We start from the raw sequence: 19,015 nt of genomic DNA on the forward strand, positions 1-19,015 counted from the left end.
TGAGTAACTTAAGACATGTCAAATTTCCACTACCACTTAAAAAACAATCACCATCATCATTTATCTGGGAGGTGGAGAACAACCTGATCGTGGAAGAAACATGAGTTCAAAGTACTTTACGTATCATGCCGTGTGTCTGCATTTAGTCTTTGTCCGAATATATGGATACTAATTTTGGAATTATATATAGTGAACATGACTCTTGAAGTATGAAATGATGACAAGATTTTGTAACAACACATGACTGATTCACATTTTCATTAGCAATCTTCTTCACAAGTAGAATGATAGCCTCCCAACATAGCCTTTGCTTTAGGGACTCCAAATCTCACTCGACCACGCCTAACTAGAATAAAATTACAAAAGCAACTGAAAAAAAAGAAGAAACAAAACATCAATAAATCAAAGTTTTCCCATCCAATTGATCATCTCATGTCCTAAACTGCTCTCACAGCATCGAATCTTGGCTCCTTAGGCAGAAACTTCTGCTCAACATAAACTGACATGTAATCCCCAAACTGAAACTTAGGATACTTAGCCTCTGACAATTCCTGGTCCAGCCCGGGCGCTGGCTGGATGGTGGCCTTGTAGGAGGGATTGTAGAAGGAGGCAATCGACCTCCGGTTGCCATGGGTGCTGACGAGGACGCGGTGCCACACGCTCTTGTACCTCCCATTGCTCAACACCTCAATCTGGTCACCAGTGTTTATAACAATGGCATTCTTGAGGGGCTGAACGTCCACCCACACCCCGTCTTTCAGGATCTGGAGGCCACCGACCTCGTCGTCCTGGAAGAGGAGGATGACCCCCCCGGCATCCGTGTGGGCCCGGAGGCCGTTGACCTTGTCCGGGTGGGGGCAAGGGGGGTAGTGGCTCACCTTGGTGCCGAAGAAGGCTGCATCGGTGGCGTCTTCCCCGGCGTTGAAAGCTCTGTTGATGTAGCCCCTTTCTAACCCTAGATTCTCATCCATCACTTCCATCACTTTGATTGCCAGCTTCTTTAGCTCATCTCTATATTCCTTCATTGTCTCCCTGGGATAAGAGTGTAGACATACATGCATGGTCAGTTAGTATGTTAATTTTTGTTTTGTTTTGTTTTCCTACATTGGTAATAGTAGGCAAGGTGTAATATTTTTTTTGTTTATTCTAGTTGTCATGTCCCAACATGCATGGACTGACTCAGAATCTTGTATTTCATTATTGTTGAGAAATTTTAATATACATGCCCATGTATTATACCAATCCATTGCTTTGGACTAGTACAGTTCATTCATAATTCTATATACTAATACCATATGATTAACTATCCCATTACTATAATTTTTGTATGTATGGGTGGAACACAGAAAATAAATATTGGTAGGAACTTCATTGAGCCAAATTTCATATACATAGCCCCTACTTATAATCATCCAATATCTGACATTCAGTCATCAATTTAGTAAGGACAATTTGGACAAAAATAAGAATAAAAAATAAATGATGCTTACTTGAATTGAGGGGTGTTTGAAGGCCAGTCATTAGAATTGTGATCAGAGAGGAGGAAAACCTCCTCCCAATCCGCATCCTCAACTCTTCCATCACTCTTCTTCTCCAACAACTCATTCAACAATTGGACCGCTTTCGAGTCCTTGAAACCGGGCTCTCGTTCCACCCGGTAGCATTCTGATGCCACCTTCTTCACCCGCTCCAGAAGCTCCTCCGATATTCCATGGTTTATCAACTGTCATAATTCATAAACAAACAACAATAACCATAAAAACATGATTCTACTACTATCAAACTTATCCCACTACTATACAACGATTGAAAATACCTGGAAGAATCCCCACTCCTCACAGCAATTACCAATCTCACTCAGAGTTTTCGCCCTTTCTTCTCCGTTGAGCTTCGAGAAATCGATAACAGGAATCGCCATCGGACTTGTGATTTCAACTGCTCTCTCTCTATCTCTCTTACTCAACCAGTTAATGTGTGCTTAAAGAAGTAAACCTTGAGGCCTATTTATATACCTCATGTCAACTTCACACACATACACGTAATTAGTGTGTGTGTGTTATATGTATGTATGTATAAAATGATTAGCAGCCGTTGAACAAACGGAATGGACGGTGACAGAATGTCAATGAAAGCTCACAAGGTCAAGGCGTCTCATCATACCACATTTTTTAGTTAATCTTTTTATTTACCATAGCTATGGATAAAGTGAAATTAAATGGTGAAATAATCATTTACTCTAATTGATAGTATTGCAAAATTAAATTAAATTGTTCAAAATTGGAATTGATGAAAAAAGATGATACGAGATTGCCATGTGGCGGGATTGCTCTTAATTAATTGGATTATTGTATTATTATGGTACTGATTTATGTTCCCCACAGAGTAATTGTATTGATTGTTTTTCCTGTTACAACTGTCATGTTTCTAACTGTCGATTAGAATTATTATCACAACTCTTGAATCATTTCTTTTTCTTTTTGTTAATGTTTAAACGTTTGATCATTAATTTTCACCATTGGTAATTCTTAATTTAGAATGAAGTCCATGGTTTTGAACAAAGAACAGTCTGTCACCACCACATGCACAAGTGTTGGATCTTTTATTTTATATTTTTATGATAATATTCCTCGCAATATATAGAAATTGTACATTGCATGCCATCATATGAAATGTTATCTAGATCTAGAAGTGGCATGATTAATGTTGATCGGAAATGTCTTACTAATTGAGTTGCACTTTAGTATTTTTTTGGATTCGAAACCTTTTGTTGCATTAATGAAGTAAGAAGATGCATCGATTAACAAAAATTGACTCTATATACTTATTTTAAATAATATGAGCTGCAGATTAACTATTTATAATTACAGAAATGCCATCTAAACGAAATTAACAGATCTGAATTCGTATGACTTAATATTCAGATGTGTGCTCCCCAACACAATTCATAGAGTTGACTCTGAACTAACTTTTTAATAAATTAATTTCTCTCTTTTGACTTTGTAACACATGCTTATGAGATAAATAATTAATGTACTTTCTTATTTGTAGGCATAATTTGTGGGTAAAGAAATAGAAGTCCATTTCACTAAACAAGTGTAAAATCCGTGAACGAAATTCAATGTACATTTAGTAATATAAATATGTAATCATCAAATTTTGTAACTTGTTCTGTTAATTAAAGAAGCTCTGTTGTATGAGTCATGGGGTTCTGATTTGGATACTCATTGTTAGAATATCAGCACACAACTATAGCTGTCACAGCTAATTTTGATGGTTCGATTAACAACATTAGCATTAATGTAGAAATGATTCACAATCATTGAAAACTATCGTTCTATTATTTTTTTTCTAGAGATAAATATACATCACAATATATGGACCTTGTTGTAATTGGACTAATTACTTTGATTTAAAGTAAATTCGTCTTATAAGTTCTGATTTTTTGAAGCTAATGGTCTGGATTTTTCTCTGTTGTTGTTAGTTTTATTTAGGAGTGGAGAAAAAAATACCGAAATATCGGTATACCGGAATTATCGTATCGGAAAAGTATCGAATATACTAAACTTTCGGTATACTGTGATTTGCAATACGATATGATGCCTCACAGATAGGTTTTGGTAAGGTAACGACATGACTTTTCATGTGCAGCAACATATCGAACTTTTTGTATACACAATAAGATGCAACATATCGTAATTTACAACATACCGTGTATATACCGACACCATTCAATAAAGTATAAATGTATATATCGTAATTTACGGTATACTATGTATATGCAAGGATCAATATATACATTAAAAACAATGTATATGTGAATACCGAATATATTTATCTATATATACTATTAAATATATTAAATAATAATGCAGTACATTATGGAGTATATAATTGTGTAACAATTAACAGTATTGCGGTATATCGTAGTACTAAAATTTAAAATTTCAGCATACCAAATTTTGGTACGATGTACCCAAAACGTGGTACAACATTGGTACTGAAATTGGTCATACTGAATTACAACATACCAAAATTTTCGTTAAGATAAACATATAGTGTTTACTTATACCAAATTTTTGGTGTGGTATACATACAATATGACAGTTTCGATGCGATATACTACCTTTGTCTCATATTAAGAGTCACATTTAGTGTGGGCACGAGTTTTAAGAAATACAAAAAAATGAGTAGAATATGTTAGTTGACTATGGATCCCACTTATATATATTAGTTTTATAATAAAATGAGATTGAAACTAGTTGGTGGAATGTGATGTCTACTTATCATTTATGGTAAAGGTGAATTATGACTCTTATTGTGGGACGAACTGAAATGACAAAATGTGACTCTTATTGTGGGACGAAACCCATCCCTAGATCTAAATATTTGAGAATGAAATATATATTTGACGATGCAAAATTAGTTTGCCGACGTCTAGCTCCAAACTCACCCAAAAAGTGGGAAGTAGTTTACTTCAAATGAAAATATTCAACAATATTTGAAATGTTTCAATCTTGGAAATGTGTTCATGCCACCTTGAAAGTTGAAACAGGGTGGAGATTAATTTCGGATTAATGCATAAATTCCTGTAAATTTATTTAATTGAAACCATAGCTTTCGTGCCACCTTGCATGATTTAGACAATAATTGTTGTTTAGTACGTAAAGGTACGCCACGCGGGTCAGCGACAATGATTTATTATTATTGTTCTCTCTTAATACATACTATTAATATCAATACTTTATTTATCATTGACTCAATTCATGTTAATTAATGGAGGGAGAAGGTGTGTGATGGGATGGAATGCATGAGTTATTAAGCATTAGGTAAGGCAAATTAGATTATTGAGTTTGATGTAGTTTGCATTTTATTTTCTTTCTAATTAAAGCTAACCACGACGATTAATTTGTAGTATCTCGTTTACTCAATTAAATCAAAGGAGTTGGTCGGATTTGAGTTCCTAATATCTTTTAGTTAAGGGAACGTCGCTATCATATATAGTCTGATGAAATACATATATATATATATGATGATTAAATATTCATACCATTAGATAACCAATAATGATTATAATAAAAATAGTGATAGAAAAGGTGTTAGTTGCTAACAATGCAAATATATATATCGGTTTAAATGCGAAATTATATTTAAACTGTGAACGAAAAATTATTTTAGTTTACTCTTTTGATATTATATATATAAATTTATGGTAGATAATTTTCTTCTATCTCTTTCGTGTAACAACATGGTCTAAATCCCATAATAAATAAAAGTTTTATTTAATTTATTTTTAATGCAACTTATTAAGTTAAATATATAAAAATAATATTTCTTCCATCCACTACTAACAATCTTGATAGTAAATATAAAAATTTTAATATAAAATTGATAAAATATGAGATAAATTAATTAAAAGAAAAATGGTTGGAATGTTAAGGGATAAGTTTACTTAAAAATGGAAGGAAACTATTTTTCTTTGAATTACCATAATGAAAGAAACAGGCTTAGCGATTTTGGGCAGAGAAAGAAGCTATTTTTTTTATTTATTTTTTTTATTTTTTACAGTTTTTGTCTTGTAGATCTCAACTAATTTACCCATCATAAGTCCAATTGACACACCATTTGAAATTTAATTTTTGTTTTCAACAAAAGAATCAATACTCTTTTCTTATTAACAAATTAACTAATTTAATTTTCTTGATGGCTTCCACTTTAGAACTTGACTTCTTGATGGCTTCCACATTAGAACTTGACTTGGAATGACTTAAAGAGGAAAATAGGTGGTTAAAATTCATGCATCTGATATTAAAAAATTAATTTTATTCCCTGCAATTAGAAGAGTCAACATCGCCTAATCATAAAATCCCACTTAAATAATATCACATGTTGCTGACAAATGTTGTTACTTTCAAGGCATTAATTTAATTTAGAAAAGTAGTCTAGGGTGGCTGTACACAGATTAAATTTAACTATACAAATATGTCTAAATGATTACAAAAATAATCAACATGGTTCTGCTTTCGTTGAATCTGTAGATTTGTTATTTATTTTGGAAATTAGAAATCTTCTGGATTCATATATAATTAAAGATTTAAAGTCCCAATTACCATATATATCTGAAGATTTCGTTAAGTAATCATACATCAGAGAGTTAATCGCTTGAATTATGTCTTAGATTTTGTGTCTGACATATTCTAGTTGTAATAAGTTCCGATCTCTTGATAATATTTTGGATTGCTTGTATTTTGTGACAGCTTATAAAGTACTAGGCTTATATAAAGGAGTACAACGTACTGTAAATACAACATGTATGGAAGTTTATTTTCCATAAAATAGTTTTTTGACATAGAATATGCATTTTGAAGATTCCGAAATTCTTGGTTTCATTAAGAACAAATATTGATGTGTAAATATATATAGAAAGTTTATAGAAAGTTCGTTAATGATAAAAAATTAAAATCAAATGGACTCTTATGGATTGAGAATTGGAGTCGAGCTTGTAATTAGAAATTTACGAGTTGAATTTCACATTACACAAATTTAGGCTTAACTATAGATTTTATTACAACTTTTAACCTACTATTTATAAACTTGATCACGTAATTTTTGTAAAATTATTAATTTTATATCTAATCTTTTAAATTTTTTTTATCAAATGTATCATTAGGAATATGATCAAATGGAAACTATAAATATTGTACAAACTTCAAACTATGATCTGGACGTTAAAAAATGTCAACAGATGACAAAATAACAGCAACAGAAAATATCAACACAATGTCAACGGTTGACACGACATTGTGTTGACATTATGTTGATATTGTATTGACACCAAAATATTGAAATTTTACACTGTGTTGACATTATGTTGAAAAGTTAAGAGTTTGAGTTCGCATTATTTTATCACTACCCAGTATCATTAAATATAATTTCCAAACTTCTTTTTTATACTAAGTAAAATTTATCCTTGCTAATATACTACACCACATGTGATTGATTTTTTTTTCATGTAATTTAAGAAAATGATATATATTAAATTAAATATAGAAAATAACGCATAACGCGAGAATGATAATAAAGGAGGAGAGATTAAGAGAGAGAGAAATAATAAAGAGAGTATAATAAAAATAATTAAATGATTTGTTATAGTATAGTAGGACAACTATAAAAAAGAAAACAATTACTTACAGTGGAACGAAGGGTTTATATATGACTGAGATATGATCAGACAATACCTTTACGCATAACAAAGCCCAAATGTCATTCATTCAATTCAAATATAGAATGATGACATTTAACAAAATCAAAATTCATCACAACTTCAATGTAACATCAACATAAGGGTAAAATACGTATATAATTAATATTGAACCCACGATGAATAAGTTAGTTGCAAAAATTATGGTGTATACGAGATGAGCCATCAACAAATTCAAAATCATACATTAGCACAATAGTGAATTTATTTCAACTTCAATATAACATAAAATTTACTTGCAAATTGCATGACTGAGTATATGCACATTCGATTTTTTCATACATAATTTATTTGAATATAACTATTCTCTCAATCCATGATTAAATGTCTCATATTTGATCAGCACAAGTTTTAAGAAATTATTTGATTTTATATAGTAAAGTGGGTAGAAAAGTTAGTGGAATGTGAGATATACTTTTATATATTAGTTTTATAATAAAATATGAGTGGAATAAGTTAGTGGAATGTAAGGTCCATTTACCAAATATAGTAAAAGAGGAATGAGATATTTATTGGTGAAGGGGCACATTTAATGACGGACGGTAAGAGTATAAATTACTCTAGGCTCTAGAACAATGCAAATTGCATAACTGCGAACACGTGAACTCCATTTTTTAATGGAAATTTCTTCTTATGAATATATGTAATTAGAATTTGTTAGAATTTTCATAAAACGATTACTGTGAGTTTAATGTAGTTTAATGTATGGTGAATGAAAAAATAATGTAAATTGAAAAAGTTAGTACTATACTCCCTTCTTCCTATTTTAAGAGTCTTGGTCATTTTTACGCGTTCATTTTATAAAAATGATATGCGTTCATTTTATAAAAATGATGATAAATAGTTAAAGTGAAGAAGATATACGGTAAGAAAGAGAATAGTATTAAGTAGTAGTGTATATATCTAAGTTAGTCCAATCCAATCATCAAAATTATGGTGACAATAAATTATTACGATAGTAGTAATTTGAGAGTTAAAAAGTTTTTAAATCATTTTGCGTGGTCGGTTGGATATGATCTTGATTTATAAAAAAATTAGTTTATCATATATACGTTAGTTGGCACACTGTCGTCAACAAATACAACACACATCTCAGTAATGTAACATCAACTAGATTATATTAACTTTGCAGAAAAAAGCATAATCTGAACACCAATTATGTATGGTCACAATAATAACAGAATTTCTGAGTGTTAATTTTACTAATATAGTCTGCAAAAGACCTCGCCAAATTTCATTTTATTTTCGCAAAAAATATTCCAGACAGATACGTATACATTTCACACGTCAAAATATCTCCGTACAATTTGTTTAATTAAATTCCAATCTTAAGTCGATCTCTAAAGATCCATGCTTTCTACATTTAGAGTGTGTTTGATATACTTATAATACAAACTATAAATTAAAAGCTAAGAAAAACTTTATTTATAGGTTTGTCCAATGTTTGTTAAGAAAAGCTGAAAAATCATTTTTTTTTAAAAATTTTAGTTTACTAGTATCTTATCATTTTTCAGTTTGAGTATCAAACGAATCCTTATTCTTCATTGAATGGCAACCTAATTGTAGAGCAAATATATGTCCATCAGTCCATATCAAATCTAATTAACTTTTTTTTTTGAATTCAAAAAATGAAATGAGAGAAAAGTATCTGAAAATCGAAGAATAACTAAAAAACATTGGAAAGTTGTAAGGCAGTAGTTTGATTTTTTATACTACTAATGTAAAAAAGCTCGCAGTATAAAAATGGTAAAAACTACTCCATATACTAATTTTATTTTTTTATTTAAATATAATAACGAATAATTGATTTCCAACCTGTTGGCAACTCATTCTTGTGTATCCAAATACGTGACAAAAGAAAAATATTGAAAATGTATATATTTGTATTTCTTAAACATATCATGACAGCCAAGTACACACACAAAATCAGACATAACAGCAAACAATTTTTTACTTACAAATTAAGATCAAACACAGAATCAATCTCTTTTGATACTGCAGTAGGCTTCTATGCATCACAAATGGACCACAGACAAAAATATACAGTTGTAGAATACGTCTTGAAATATTTCTCCAATCACAAACATGGACACACACTGTCACACTGATCTTTTAATTGGGTGAAGAAAATTTATTGGAATGATATAACAAAATTGTGTATGTTTTGTTATATGTTCCTTTCTCAGATGACTTATGTACGTATGAAGATAACGGACTAATAATCATTTCCACAACTAGCTGTTACTGATAATAAGGGATAATGGTTCCAACTAGTGACGGATCCAGGAAATGAAATTCGTGGGTCGGACACGGTGTGTAGTATTATACCGTGGTCTGACTCCAACGCTGTCTCACACTCGTTCTTTCCACTAAAGTAATCTTGCCACAAATATTGTTGTCGTTGTGAACTCCCATTTTCTTACTTGAATGGGGCATCAAAATATGTGGCATGGAAATCACAAGTCGCCTTAGAACAAAGTTTCCGAAACAGAGAGTGCATAATTTTGAGGGACAAACTAAAATGGAAATAGAGAAAAAAGTTTCCGAAACAGAGAGTGTATAATTTTAAGGGACAAACTAAAATGGAAATAGTTCTTATTTTCTTATGGACGAATGGAGTACAAAAAAACATCAGAAATCTTGATAAACCGAAACAAAACCTAACAACTCGAAATATTAGCAAGTTCGACGCTTTCACACAAATTAACAAAACCCAAATGCTTATCAATTTCGTGCCTTTCTCCGCCCTACGAAATCACCAGCTTCTCAAGGCGAAGATTGGCTTCAGCCACCTCGGGTAGTAAGATTTGACGGCTTTGTATCAGTATGATCTAGGTTGATGCTAGAGATCAACTTCTTTAATTTTTTGTGCTTCGGGTTGCCTGGATTGAGACTGTTTGAGGTACAGCACTGCGAGGGATTCATTGACTTGTATCGGGTTGAATTTAAGGTAAAATTGTGGATTATATATTTTTTCACCTCTTTTACTTTGGTCAGATTACTTACAATCTTTGATATCTTGTGGTTTAGATTATTCTTTTATGTTTATTATGAGCTCAAAATATTATGATTATGTGGTACGAACTCATGTCCACCGAGCTCCAACAACTGCTTTCTCTTCTCCTCAGCCAGTTAACCTACATCACAATCTAGCTACATTTCCAGCTATATTCACAACCATGAATCATTATGTTTGATTAGGTTAGCTTCAAACAATATGAGAAACTGCCAAAGCTAGTGTATGATCAAATTAAGTAGAAATTGCCAGAACCACTGCCTGATTACTAGACAAACAAATAGACATTTCTCAAAACAAAATATGGTATGACACAACATTCGTATCCTCATTTCCTCATAAAACGAGTTTGAAACAAAACTCATATTTAACGGTCAACGCCGAGCATCGAATAACATCATATCGACCAAGTCAAGCATCGTATAACATCATATCGGCATAGCCTAGCGATTCACAATTTACCCAATAAAGCAACGCATATTAAGGCCACTCACTTTAACATATACTTGAAACATATATCACCACTCAATAATGCGTTGGATATAAAAGAGCACACATAGCATCATCTTCAGTATAAGCACACTTGAAATAAAAATTCCGTATTTAACCAGAAAGCCCAAAATAATATATTAAATAGAAAGCCCACGATCATATCTTAAATAGAAAGTCCACACATAACATCAATTTCAATATAGAATAGACTTAGCACATAATTTGTGTTTAAACCGAAAACCCACACACATATTTTAATTTTAATTAAATATATTTAATTTATAATTTTCAATCTGTTGTTAATAATTAAATATATTAATAAAATTTAATAAAAAATTAAAATAATTATTTAAATATTATAAATGTTTTTTAGGCATTGTATCCGACCCCACAATCTATATTTTCTGGGTCCGTCATTGAATGTGCTTGATATAAACCTATAATTGAGGATGCTTTTTAATTTGATATAGTTATTATGATTGTTCAAATCATTTTAAATAGAAGAAAAATGAATTTGCAAATAATTTGGGTAAAAATTATTTATTCCTCATATCAGACTTAGCTATAACCGTTACATGTCCAAAAAATATGAGAAAAATGAAAATCATCTTTCCCTTTCTCTCATCAAGTCAAATGCAAGCTTGTTTCTTCAAAATTCAACCCGATTTCGTCGCAACCCTACTATCTCTTCATTGATAGAGCATAGAATTGATTTTTACTCCGTGAAGAGGGGGAGGGTTGTGAAGAAATTAGGTTAAATTTGAAGAAACAACCTTACATTTGCGTTGATGAGAGAGAGAGTTCATTTCTGATATTTATAACAGTTTCAGCTATGATTCACCTAACTTCCCTTATTTTAGATTCCACCCAAATTCTTTTTTACAAATTCAGTTTCTAGCAAACTGTTTCTTCTATTTCGCCAAAAAATTTACTCCATTTAAACAATCATAATAACTCTGACAAAGAGTTATAACCTATCTATCAAACTCAAAATACGGCCAAAATCCTATACCATTTTCAATTATTTATCCATTTACATTTAGTATACTCGAAATATTAGCAAGTTCAATGCTTATCAAGTTTGTGCCCTTTCCCTGCCTTGTGAAATAAACAGCTTCTCAAGGCGAAGAATGACTTCAGCCACCTCGGCATTGGGCATCCATTTTGCTTTTTTTTCGGTTGCAAACATGACAGCTTTGTACCCTTATGGTCTAGGTTGCTGCTGGTGATCAACTTCTTTCATTTTTCCTGCTGATGTTTACAATGTAGTCATCTTCGAGTAGCGTCCGTTGCTTTTTCTCCATTGTTAGTTCACTCCTCAACGCTACATTTATTTCTTGTCTTGTGCATATATATTCCGCTTGTGAAGTTTATTTTTTCATTTCTTCTGTAAAAAAAGGATCAATACCAAATCTTTTATATTATTGGTAGCAAATATACCCAACAAAAAATCTATAAGGATATACTAAATCTTCTTCCTATTTATTTTAATCTCGATGAAACAGATTACTTCAATTTTATATTCTAAAATTTGTTTTCAGAATGTGTTCAAGTGTATATAGTGAGGTTGACAAACCTGACATAGACATGTGATTTTTGTTTATGAAATCTGTTTAGTTTAAAGCTTTAAATTACTACAATGGAGTAGAGAACCAATGAGCTCATAAGAAAATGTTAAATGGACCATAAGAAAATGTCTCACTATTTCTAAGTAACTTTGAGTCAATAGCTCATAAATACTTATATATATACTCCTAAATGATTTGTCTCTAAATAATTGTAAACATAATATTTCAGTTAAGCAATAGTATAACTTTTTCCTGAATATTGTTAAAAATATCATATAAATTAAGTTGGTAATTTAATTAGTCGAAAGCTAATTTGATCTAATGGTGGTGCCTTCAGTTGATAGCTATTTGAAATGATCCTTTTTGCATGGGTGAAAATATGTAAATTGATAAACTATACTTTTTCCTGATTATTGGTGAAAAATTCATATAAAAATCGAATAATATGACAATCAAAACTTTGATACGGTTTATACGAGAGAAATAATCGTCGCAATACAACACTTAAGATTAGGTTCAAGTGACGAAAAAACAGTCAATAAATAACAAAACAGTGCCTAAGTCTCAAAGGTACTCTAAAACACCAACTCATGTGGTTTCATGCCAGCCTTCAACGAGAACCTTGCTCCCAAATAAGCCTTCAGATCCGGGACAGCTTCCAAAGCCTTTAACATTAACGGAGCATCAACAGCCTTCTCGTCATCCTTCTTCTCCGCCGGGAGGTGACAGGACTGCGATCTATGTTGCTCGCCAACTTAGAACCAAGATCACAACACAACAATTTCTAATGAGAATTTGTTCCATGTGCATTGTTAGAGGCAACCAGTGGTAAAACATTTTTCTGCTTGATTTTCTCTCGACCCTAAGCCAACAAATAAGACGAAGATGAGTGTGAGTAGAACAACGAATTCGAAACACTAACATGGGACTCCATCGAATAAATATAAGGAGAAATATATGATAATACATGACACAAATTTTGAACATCATTTTTCCACTAATTTCTAACTGCAGAGACAAGTCCCGCTATTTGCCAACACATTTATGTAAATCCAACATAGCAGGATGGGGCTTAGAGGAAAAACCGTTAAAAACCATACCTTGCGGAAATTGCGAATGCCTTTCCTTTCTTTAGATCTGTATATAGCGCGTTTAATCCTATCAGTATTCATGAAGCCACCGGGCCACAACAAAGCCAGTTGCATTGCAATGAATTGTATCAAATATAATGGTTATCACATAGTTTGACAAAGACAACATGCAAAGAAATAATCACCAACAAAGACAGATATTCAATTCACAAAATGAACCACACACACTAGATCGTGTAGTTCTATTTCACCAACGTAGGCACAACAAAACTTACGGACGGACATGAAATATAATTAACTTTTCGTAATATCTTCTACAAACACGATTAAACCTTATCTAGATAAGGCATTGACGTTAACTCAACATTTAAATTACCTCTTCATATAGCCTTTCGACTTGAGGACCTGATGAAAACCAAATAACAATTAGGATTGAAAACCTAAGAAAAACCAAAATATATTATTTATATCTTTTGAAGGATCAGTTTGTTGTTTATTTTTCCATACTCCTCTTCATTTTCATTTACTTTGGGGAAGGGTGATAAACAATTCGCTTGAGCTTCAGAAATCAGATGCATACCTCTACATAAAGATCATATAATTTACAAATTTTATTTTCCAACACAACATTGAAGCTGTGTTTGTGTTTCTTGCCCGCAGCCCGTGATTTAACAGTTTCAACAACTTTTTGTTTCATCTTCTGTATTTGATCATACTTCTCTTGTTTAGTGGATAATCCCGCATTATCCATAGCTCGAAGATTTCTCTGCCAATAAATATGCTTGATGGATCATAATTAGCGAGGTAATCACACTTGAGAACACATTATATTTGAGGCTAATAACGCCAAAACACTAATAAAAACAACGATAAATGTGACATAATCAAGAAGCACAAAAATGGTTGAAAGTATTCACAAAAAAGCATGTTGTAACTTTTACACCCGAACATATCAAAGAAGGAAATAAAATGATATTGAGAAAGAGTAAAAAAAACATCATAAAAAGTACGGAGTAAAAGGGATAAAGAAAGACACAATGAAGTAAAACAAAGCGAAGCATGAAATATATCTTTATTTTCGAGGATGGAGTGTTGGAAAATTTGTATTTGGACAGAAACAAGTGACGACAAATTAACGTTATGAGGTTTGGTTTGATGAGGAAATGTAACATCTCGGAATTTAGAACCCTAATTTTCGAGCCCTAGAATTAATTATTGATGACGTGGAAGATGTGAATTATTTGATGAGTGAATTTATTTCATGAGTTTCTTTGACCGGGAAGTTTGAAAAGTCAAATTTGTTGACTATGTGATGTGGCATGTGATTTATTGAGTTATGAGATTATGTGGTGAATTATTTGTCTAAGGGTGAGTGAGAATATTAGAGAAATTTTCCATAAATACTAGCCACCTATTTGTTGAGAATTTCGAACCCTTGGACTTTTGGAGAGGGAATTCTATTTTTCCGGATTTAATTTAATTCTTGGGATATTTATCCAAATTAAATCCAAGACCTAATTATTTTCCTTTTGAAGAGAGAAAATCGAGCCCCTTTGTTTTTAGTGATTTTCGAAAATCACTATGTTGGGAAGGAAGAAATTATTTTATTGTTTTAGTTAACCCCTTATTTGATTTCTTTCCATACCTAGAATTTAAATATTCTACCAAATCTTTCCATACTTCAAGAGATCTTGCCTTAACTTATTCTAGGCAATATTTAAAAATCCATGCCTTATTTAAAGGACATAGGAGACGCCACTTTTGACTCCAAGAATGGGAGAATTCTTATTTTTATTTTGCTCCGTGATATTTTATTCAACTTCGTAAAATATACCAAAACAAAATCTTGGCCATCTTAGAAGCATAATTTTCAAAAACTAGGAGATTTTGCCCTAGGATCTATTTTTGTTAACTCTTCTTCCCTACTTCACAATATTTATTTATTTAATTGTGGAGAATAAGATCTTACCAAATATTCTATTATTTACCTAAAGATTTTATTGGACTCTATAAATAAGGAGCCAAAAACCTAACCCTAGCCATCACAAATTTTCGCCCCCTACCCTAATTTTCGCCCCTCTCATCTTTTCCATACTCTCTCAATTTTCTTCTACTTTACTCCATTAATCCTTCATCCTTTGAGAAGAAATTGAAGTTTAATCCGAGGATATTGAAGAACCGAGTCTAATACTTTGTTTCTACTGATCGTTTTCTCTAAAGAGGTATTTTGTTTATGAGTTCTTCTTATTCTTCTTCTTCTTCTCCTTCTTTTTCTTCTTCTAACCGATTGATCGGTCTTCTTGAACCCTCATGCATCTTGGTTGAGTGAAAGTGGGATAAAAGGGATGTGGGAATATGTATGTGTGTGTGTCGTGTATGCGTGTGTGGCGTGTGTGTGTGTGCGACGTGTGCGTGTGTGTGTGTGTGTAGTGTTTGTGTAGTGTGTGTTTGATGGCTAAATATTCTTGTGTGATAAACATGATCTTGATTGATTAGTAATGATAAGATAATTCGATGGGAAAAGGGAAAAGTGTTGAGACATGCATGAGTAAGAGTAGTATTGAACCTAATTTGTGATATGTGCCTATGTGATTAAAAGGTGAAACTTTGGTTGCGAAGCCGGATAACGGAAAAGCGAAACTACTTGAAAACTAAGCAGTCGAGGTGGGCTTTACTCTAAAAACTCTCTTTTATTTTGTCAAAAAAATATTTGCTTGGTGTTATAAGGGTGGTTTAACTGTTATGCCATGCCTATGTTCGTTTAAATGTGATGTTGGATATGCTTATACGAATTTGGGTCTGAGTATGGGCCGCAAGCCCTACCAGGCTGTGTACACGATGGGATCGGGAGCCGTCCTTGCTAGTCGGCCGGTCTCGTGGGCGAAAAGTGTGGCCACACTTTCGTCGCACCATGGAATGTTGTGATTGTTACTTTGATGAGAAAATGGGGGATTATTTTGACTGGCCAGTCTATGAAAATATATTTTGTGATACTCGTGACATTTCTCTTAACTGCTTAAAACTCGAGTTCACTTGGTAAGGGTGGCATAACTTAGAAATGTTTTGGCAATGAGCTCACTGAGTATTTCAAAATACTCAGCCCTGCATGTGTTTTCCTTATGTGCAGGTTGAACGATGACGAGCGGTGGCGGGTGTTGAGCATGATAACTAATTAATATGGATATGTTGAACTTCAAGTGTAGTTGTGTCTTCATACATAGCTATTCTTTCTCTTGGTCGTCTTCCGCTTAATTTTGATACACTTTAGAATTTGTTTTGGAATATTTGCATCTTGCCTTCGGTTTGAGGCCTTAACCTTTTCCTTGTGATTTTGTCGTGGATATTATGTCGTACTCTTAAGATATTTTGATCGTCATTTATGACACCTTTCTTTTTCTTTTAAACTTCTAGGTTAAGTAGTTGCTTTAAATACTCTGATGGTTCCTTTATTAATTTGGCCAACACTCTTTAAATGAAACCCTAGCCTATGTTTACTTCTTTGGAGTCCATTTGGTAGAGCCGCCGCATTTATTGTACCCTAGGAGGGCGGGCTGTTACAGGAAAGGCAGCAAAAATAATGATAAAAATAAAGATATTGGAAATATATGCCCCTAAATAACCAGCTTATACTAAAGTACCCTCATCAAGTTATCACCTTCACCTTCTTCCCTGTAAATGATTTTATATTATCGTTCAGATGATGGTCTTAAAGATGTTAGGTATATCACTGCACATTTTTGCGAATAGACTTGCACAAATATACATTAATTTAAAGGAAATAAAGCACCAGGTATAGTCCACCACGTGTCGCATGGAATAGTGCTTCAGAGGCAAAAAAAATTGTAGAATCCTACTCACTTTGAGCGATTCCTCATTAAATGGCAGCCTAGTGATATAAATGTCGTAAACAAACATATTTTCTTTTTCACATATATATACCGGCTTACAACTATAAATTTTACACATATACATATAATCTGAAGCTTACAAAATACAGTGAGTGATTCCACGTGTGACATGGAATAGATCTTCCGATGAAACAAAGAGGATCGCTACAACTCACTTTTATAATTCTTTATAAAAGAAGCGCCACTGCCCACATGCAGGAGGGCGTGTTTTCATATAACATATCTTCGATACAAAAACTGTAGAAACCGCCACGATAAACCTACGAACATAGGCATCTTAGAAAGTTAAAATGAAAGTGGGTAACTAATTTATTGTTATACTCTAGGTATGCCCAGACATTAATGAGTAAAAGGACAACTTACTTCCCTAACCATGCTTGGATATATATCTCCAATATAGTTTCCATTATAGCATTGTTTTCCTTTTCGAACATTCTACTATAGTACTGATGGTTGGCATCATTATATTACTCAACATGAGATTCTTGATTTTATTAACATATTGTACTAAATTAATGTATAAATGTTTTAACTTTAATTTGTATTCAATGGATGGTTCTGATCAGGATACTTGACTGATTAAATCCCCCAAAGGCTTGTAAACGAGAATGAATTTCAGACTACAAAAAATAAAATTTCGCAAAACTCCATCAGGTTGATTATCCGAAATGGCTTAAATAAAGTTTTCATCCCGCAAACATAGACATCTTACTTTAGATAGACCATTATTAGACTCTTCATGTGAACTTTACAATTCTATTCATTTATTACATCAGGAACTAGTCTATGTTGATAGGAAAACATAACTTTAGATGACAGATAAATTTAAGGTTAGGGAAACATTTATTCCCATAGTTAAAAGTGCTTCAGCTGTTGGTACTAAAGAAGATAGTTCCACAAAAAATATGTACTTCTAAATCACGCATCTCAGACTAGGAGTTCATTTGAAATACATGTCTTTAACATTTTGTATTTGTCTCAGCCAAGACATAGCGTTCCACCTCGACATACTTCTGTAACGTCATCACAAAAAAAGGTTATTGATGGAAAAATATCCGAATGGAGTGTCATAAAAATGAGGTGTCAGGACCAAAACCATCCATACAAAAAGTATCCAGGTCATCAAACAGTAAAGACAACATTAAAAAAATGATAGACGATTTTCATGTGAAAACCAAATAGCAAGAAGAACTAAATATAGTAACCTTAAAAGTAAAAAATCTTGGTCTTAAAGTGGAAAAATACCTTCAGCGTTGTAATCTGCATCAAGTGGCCCAAAATGCTCATTAGACGGTCTATCACTTCTTTCGGAATCCGTTCATAGCAGGAGGCCTGTAGCAATAATAAAGGACACTGTATTGACTTATACTAAAAGACTGGTCAATTAAGCATAGGCACAGGTTATAGTTGGAGTATAAGTTAGCTCTATAAAAAGATGAAATAATTCAATTGCTTTTGAGTACCACTATTCTAGCCACTTTTGCAAGCTCCAGTTTTATTTCTGAAGGCAATCTCTTTTTGCATGAGTGAGATTGATTAACAGGATCCTGAGGATCTGTAGAAGGTGGTCTAACTGTTTATGCACAAACACACAACAATAAATATGGCATGAATCACACTAAAATAATAGAAATAAACTAGGATGTAATACAAGTAGTGAGATACATTGTGCAACTATCTTC

At 32.5% G+C, this 19,015-nt stretch overlaps 1 protein-coding gene across 1 annotated transcript; it reads right to left on the reverse strand.

Moving 5' to 3' along the window:
* Positions 1 to 226: 226 nt before the first annotated feature.
* Positions 227 to 1,976, reverse strand: LOC125219404 (1-aminocyclopropane-1-carboxylate oxidase 5-like). The gene is made up of 3 exons (XM_048121374.1): positions 1,817 to 1,976; positions 1,491 to 1,723; positions 227 to 1,032 (listed from the first exon to the last, which is right to left on the reverse strand). Exons 1-3 carry the CDS (start codon positions 1,916 to 1,918, stop codon positions 438 to 440), a joined length of 930 nt encoding a protein of 309 aa, XP_047977331.1. The 5' UTR covers positions 1,919 to 1,976; the 3' UTR covers positions 227 to 437.
* Between the last annotated feature and the right edge of the window lie 17,039 nt (positions 1,977 to 19,015).

The sequence above is a fragment of the Salvia hispanica genome, chromosome 4, assembly GCF_023119035.1.
Source record: "Salvia hispanica cultivar TCC Black 2014 chromosome 4, UniMelb_Shisp_WGS_1.0, whole genome shotgun sequence".
Taxonomy (NCBI): Eukaryota; Viridiplantae; Streptophyta; class Magnoliopsida; order Lamiales; family Lamiaceae; genus Salvia; species Salvia hispanica.